General features: G+C 29.4%; 1 protein-coding gene across 1 annotated transcript; it reads right to left on the reverse strand.

The window, feature by feature from the left end:
* Nucleotides 1-5,286: 5,286 nt before the first annotated feature.
* On the reverse strand, nucleotides 5,287-6,372 carry LOC113375019 (maternal protein exuperantia-1-like). Its single transcript, XM_026614973.1, has one exon. It carries the CDS (start codon nucleotides 6,370-6,372, stop codon nucleotides 5,287-5,289), a length of 1,086 nt encoding a protein of 361 aa, XP_026470758.1.
* Between the last annotated feature and the right edge of the window lie 862 nt (nucleotides 6,373-7,234).

Here is a 7,234-nt window from a genome sequence, read left to right on the forward strand (position 1 = left end):
TTGTAACTTCTATAGATATGTTGAATTCAATGCAATAGTTTAAATAGTTTTAATAGCATCGATTTTACGAAATAATAGCTCAATCAATACAAAATGAGTATATTTCCTTACCGAGATAACATTGTATATAATCTTGATCTTATTCGTACCGTATTTCGTATTTCGTAGTTGGATTAACGATTTTGTTTAACATATGTCGTGTAAAATGTTTTTTTTTTTTAAACACTAAATTTACATTTTTATTCACTATTTTCTATTGTTTACACCAGGGTAAAGAATCAGTTGGTTTTCTTTACCCCACTCACGTGTAAGCTTTTATAGAGGTTATATAAAAGATGGTTGAATCTAACTAAAATTATCAACTCATCTTATAAAACAATTAAAGTGCACTTAAAATTATATTAAGGTTTGTTGCAAATTAAGATTTTTAATTTAATATTAAATTCGTGGCAAACTTTATAAATTATATTTCAAACAATGTGCTGGATCTTCTTGTTTTTGAAATATAATCGATTTTTGTTTTGAATGATTAAATTTGTTGAAAAACTTTGTGTCTTCTGAAAGTGCTGATTTTCGTTGAAAATTTATATTTTATAAAAATAAAATATTTAAAATACTAAATTTTAATATTAATGGTGAAAGCTTTAATCGATATGTATGTTGAATAAACAACGTTTATATATTATTTTATACTTGTTATGCTCAATCAATTATCATTAGTTTTAGAGAATGTTTATAATTAATTAAGTTTATGTTTTATTAAGTTATTGCATTTAATTTAGTTTGTTTTTGTTTTTGGATATGTTAATTATATATTTTCAATTATAATTTAATTAACTGATTTGCATACTAAAATTAACTTGCAAAATATGCAGCTAATTGAAAAATTAATTCAATATTTCAGAACAATGTAAAGATACGCAATGATCACCATCTCATCATCAAATGTGTATCTGTGTGTATAGTAACATATGATTTACTAAGCAAGTAATGACGATTATTAAATATTATGATTTGTTAATATTCCTGCCACAAAATTCTGCGCATGTAGCTCGATATTGTTATTCAAGTGTGGAGAATTTCAAATATTTCGTTATAGTTTTTGAACATTTTCTTGCGCTCCAGAAAATTCCAGTAAGGCTAATTTAAATATGCAAATAAATGAATGTGCGCTGTTACCTAAGTGGCGGTCCTTAAATTTGCATGCGAATATTTTGCGGGAATTGGCTTAGAGGGTGGACAGGTCTCGCATACATCTAGATTTGAAAGGGATTACATTGCTTACAAAATATCTACATACTTTTAACATAATTATAAATAAATATTATGCATTAGAATTTCATGAATTAATACATTTATTAACTTTTCGTAAGGTAATTAACTTCCCGTAGGGTAAGTTATCGTAATCGCAAAAAATATAAAATAAATTTTTTTATATCTTTACGTTTTAAAGATTTCCGAACACTTTGGCATACCTTACCAAAAATGGATGTATGTGTGTGTATGTGTATGTATGCGCGGATACAATTTGTCGTCGACGATTTTGAGAACCCGGATCAACCAATTTGAATGATTCAAAACATTCGATTCCTAGTGACAAGGAGGCGTGCTGGTTCAGCCGCTCCAAATATACGGGACAAAACGTGCCAAAATGGTAACTCAATTTTTGAGAGAACGGAGCGTCCGATTTAAATGATTCAAAAAGCATTCTATTTGTATTGACGAATACAAACTATTAAAATTACTATTGTTATATTTGAATGAAAATTTTTATATTTTGTAGACATTGAAGCCAATATTGTTTCAAAATTATAATATGCCATGATAGAATATATTACAAGTACCTACTGATCAAAAATTCTTAAAAACATGTTTTTATACTTACACCATTGTGTTAAAAAACAATTTTATTAATGTTGCAAATGTATACAAAATGTCATTTAAATCTGTGTAATTTAATTACTTCTCAATATTTGTGTAAATAATATCCACTTTATGTTTAATTAAATTTGTATTAATACATCAATAAATCTTGTATACACCTTACCTGCTTTTGAAAATTTATTACCAAGAATATTGCAGTACCCACGTACTCGATTGTATTATTATTATATAAATATATTTCCACGCTTTATTACAGAGAAGAAAATCTGTAAACTCCGAGAATAATGAGAAAACGATGAAACTTCAATTTTCCAACAAAATGATTTTTTTTTTGCAAATTCAGATGCTGGAAATCACACTACCAGTACAATTTGTTTATAAGTATTATCAACCATTATCATTGCTTGAAAGGTATTTTTAATAACTAATGTTCCTTGTCTCAAACTAAAATTTATCAGTAAATGAATAAAGTGGCAGTTAAAAGTTTGTATCCAAATGCGTGAAAGGTTGAATTGAAATGCAAATCGCTAATGAATTTGAAAACTAAATTATATAAATAGATTTTATTTCTATCATACAATGTATCGCACTTCGCAAGTAGTGGAATAATATAATCAATATTTAGGTCTTTGTGATAAATTGACAAGTTCATTTTGACATTGTTGATAAAATGATTTTATTTTTCATACCTTTTATAATATTACACACTTCTAATATAACAAAAATGTTAACTAGTGGGGTGTATGGCATCATGCTTCAAGGTAAATTGCTGGAACTTTCCTGTACCATAACGAAATGTTCGAGGAATATTAAATGTTTTCAAATAGATTATTATAAATATTGTAACATTGTCTAATATTTATAAGAATTATATAAACTGAATTGCAAACTTAAAATTATTTGTTTAAAGTAAATTAGCACTTTAGTCAGAATTAAAAATTAAATCTGAATTATTTTCGATATACAAATAAAAAACTAAAAAAAAAATTGGAACAATTTTTTTTTTTCCAAAATCAATTATTTTGTTAAAACAAGCAGAAAGTTTTTTAACTTCCCGTAGGGCAAGTTATAGTAATCGCAAAAAAATCGAAAATCACATAAATACCTTGAAAAAAAATAGATGTGTGTGTGTTTGCGTGTGTGTGTGTGTGTGTGTGTGCGTGTGCAAATATAAATTTTTGTCAACGATTTCGGGAACACCGATCAACCGATTTGAATAATTAAAAAAACATTCGATTCGTATTGATAACAAGACATGCTGATTAGTATTTGGCAAAGGCAGGTATAGCCGTTCCGAAGATACGGGGCAAAAAGTACCAAAAATGGTAACTCAGTTTTTTAAGAGAACGGAGCGTCCGATTTTAATAATTCAAAAAACATTTCACTTGTATTGACAAGATGAAGAATTGATCAAGTTTTCATGAAGGCAGGTCTAGCGGTTTCGGAGATCTAATAAAAAAAGTAAAAAAAATGCCATTTGGCGGTCAAAAATGATCATTAGACATATGCACATCAAATTATCAGATATTTTATAGAGATTTTAACAATAAGTATAAATTTTGTTTACATTCTTATTGGTTCCGTACCAATGTTTTTCCATTAGACGGCGACGCGGCGCTTACGCGCTTTGAGATTTCATCTCTATGCAGTTAAGCAGTACGATTGCTTTGAAAAAAATGCTCAGAATTTCCAAAATATGTCAAAATAAAACACTTTTTTTTAAAAAAAAAAAATCAAAAAAAGTAATTTTTTGTCAAATTTGTAGTTTCTCAAAAATCTAATTTTTTCGAAGTAATTTTTTTTTTAAATGTTACCCGTTTTTAAAAAAATAATAATTTTTGGTACGGGAAGTTCCAGCAATTTGCCTTGAGGCACTATGCCATGCGCCCTACTAGTATTTACTTTTCATCACATTGCACAATAAATTGCAGTATTCCCTTATTACAAAATTATCAATTTTCAGTTGAAGAAATTAAACAATTCGTATTTTCTCAAGTAATTTCAAATGTATAGTTTTTCATAAATTCATACATTCTGCAAGATAAATAAAATATCTTAAGATTTTATTAAGAAAAAGTTTAATGAATATAAGGCTCAATTTAAAATAATACTATTCAATAATACCCATTTAGTAAATCCAAACCAATAAATTACAATCCATATGAACATAATCTGTATGATTTCTGGATATTAACAAAAACTGAATTTATAAAGGGTTTTGAGCTAAAAATGTATCATTAAACTTTACAGCTCTAGATAAAAACAAAACTAGCTGTAAGTGGAATTCTGTCTTAAGGCAATTAAGGCATCGTGCCTTAAGGCAAATTGCTGGAACTTCCCGTACCAAAAATTATTATTTTTTTAAAAACGATTGACATTTTTAAAACAAATTTACTTCGAAAAAATAAGATTTTTGAGAAACTATAAATTAAACAAAAAATTACTTTTTTTTAAAAAAATTTTTTTCAAAAAAAATCTATTTTTTTTTTTTTTTTAATTTTTTTTTGGAAAAAATAATGTTTTCTTCTTTATTTTGGCATATTTTGGAAGATCTTTTTTCAAAGCAATCGTACTGCTTTAACTGCATAGAGACAAAATGTCAAAGCGCGTAAGCGGCGCGTCGCCGTCTAACGAATAAATATTGGTACGGAACCCATAGGAATGCAAACAAAATTTATACTTATTGTTAAAATCTCTATAAAATATCTGATGATTTGATGTGCATATGTCTAATGATCATTTTTGACCGCCAAATGGCATTTTTTTTTACTTTTTTTGTTAGATCTCCGAAACCGCTAGACCTGCCCTCATGAAAATTTGATCAATTCTTCATCTTGTCAATACAAGTCAAATGTTTTTTGAATTATTAAAATCAGACGCTCCGTTCTCTTAAAAACTGAGTTACCGTTTTCGGCACTTTTTGCCCCGTATCTTTGGAACGGCTGGACCTGCCTTTGCCAAAAACTAATCAGCACGTCTCCTTATCAATACGAATCGAATGTTCTTTGAATTATTCAAATCGGTTGATCCGTGTTCCCAAAATCGTCGACGAAAATTTGTATCCGCACATACATACACACACGTACATACATACATACATACACACACACACACATACACACACACACTCACACACACATACATCCATTTTTTCTAAGGTATGCCAAAATGTTAAGAAACCTCTGAAACGTAAAGATATATAAAAATTTTCATTTTCGATTTTTTTGCGATTACTATAACTTTCCCTACGGGAAGTTAATAATGTTATACATTAAGATTTCTTAAATCAAATTTAAAAAATATGAATTATGATTATTTGAATGAGTTTTATTAAAGTATATCAAACTCATAACTACATACCAATATATGTATATCAAAAATCAAGTTTATCTGGCATTCAAATTAATTAGTTTTCACAGTTTTATCTGCAGAATTCTTTAAAGGAGAAGTTGTTCTAGTTGTATCAAGAGACACAGCTCCACTATCATCACTGCTAACAGTCTTCTTTAATTTCCTATTTTCAGTTTTTTTTGCGTTTTTTGTATTGGGGAAAGTGGCAGTACGTTTTGGATCAAAATGGGAGTCCAATATCTCTAATAAATCATGTTGTTGATCTTTTCTTGTAATTTGCAATTTGGCCAATTCATTTATTAGGCCTTGTTTTCCATCTATTTCATACGTACTTTTCATAGTAGTATAACCAGATTTGCCTTCAGCCAATATTGATCTTAAAACATTTGTGCGCTGAATATCCCGATAATTCATTTTCTTAGCTGCACTAAATATTGGCTGGAATGAACTACTTCTATCAGCTACTTTGCGCAGTTCTTTCAGTTCACCTAATTCTACAGAAGTAGGATAAGAATACAGGCGAACTACTTTTACCATGTTGTCTAATATTACACGATTTGGATCTTCAATACCAGCTGCTAAGTCCTTTTGTTCACCTTGACCAAGATGTTGAACTATTTCGCAAATAATTTTTGCTCTATTTGATGCATTATCGAATTGTTCTTCTCGATCTAGTAAGACTCTGGATAAAACTTTAAGGTTAAAAGACTTCATGGTAGCTGAACATTTCTCTTCGGCTAATGCATGTCCATTTGCAAAACCCTTAACAATGTCATTAAACTTTCCATGTAAATCGTAACGTTGAAGAGCTTCTAAGAGCATGTAAGATAGCATTTTCTTAGGTTCATGGAATATGAGAATTATACCTGCTCCATCTGACTTTGACTTGACATCTGCTAGCCAGTTCAAAAAGTCTAATAACCCAAATATTTCTGACTTCGTTCTTATAACCTTATTGTTTATATTGCTTCTCAAAACTCTTAAACGGTCATCAGATGTAACACGAATATTATGTTTTCGTCTGACACTTGGTTTTAAATTTGCATATGGCATTATGTATTGGGAAAATTGGCTATTTAAAGTGTATGCCGCTATATGGAATATTTCATCTATTAACCTTCGTCCAGTTGTATCCATATCGCAACTGATAAGGCAGTATTTTCCTGCTGGAAGACATTTATGATTATGTTTTTTGCCTTCAGTGCCCTCTTCCTCTCTATCTTCTTAACCATGTCGTCCTTACTTTGATCACCTCTGAAACGTTGACAAATATTTTATATGTAAAGCCCGTGCACACGACGCCAGTTTTCATGCTGGACAGTTTTTGTTTGTTTGTTACCCTAGGAACGACATGATAAACCATAATTTACGATCTTGCGCGACATAATTTGCGATCTGGCCTGCTAGATTTCACGCATTCACAACGGCGGTATACTCATCATAATTTCTAAGTAAACCGTTGCCTTAAGAACGTCGGAATTTGATTTCATAACAACTTCAGTCCTTGCAAATTCCTGCCGTATTTTACGAATGGAGCATGTCCTATGTCGGCGATAGATGAACGATCTCGTGGCCGATACCTTCAGTGTCAAATAGGAAAGCTGTATTTTGACACGAAAATATCAATGCGTACTTGATTCATTTACTTCGATTTTGGAAGCGTTTAGTTTTTATTTTGTAAATAGCTATTGTGTATATATAGCGGCGTGAATAAATGATTAGTTTAGGAAAGGCAGTTCAGTAATTTTAAAATATTCAAATTTCCGAAAAAAATTAAATATGCATTTTTTTTTCAAATTTTGTCATTTTATCTGACATATCAAAAAAATTCAAAATTTCCAAAAAATTCAAATCGTTTTATTTCAAAAATTTCGAAATTTGCAAAAATACTCAAAATTAAAGAAAAATTAGTTGGGTGTATGGCATCGTGCCTTGAAGCAAATTGCTGGAACTTCCCGTACCGATATGATCGAGGAATATTAAATGTTTTAAAATAGAT

The sequence above is a fragment of the Ctenocephalides felis genome, unplaced genomic scaffold, assembly GCF_003426905.1.
Source record: "Ctenocephalides felis isolate EL2017-DRISC unplaced genomic scaffold, ASM342690v1 CF-g0.4_SCAFFOLD_01886, whole genome shotgun sequence".
In the NCBI taxonomy this organism is placed as follows: Eukaryota; Metazoa; Arthropoda; class Insecta; order Siphonaptera; family Pulicidae; genus Ctenocephalides; species Ctenocephalides felis.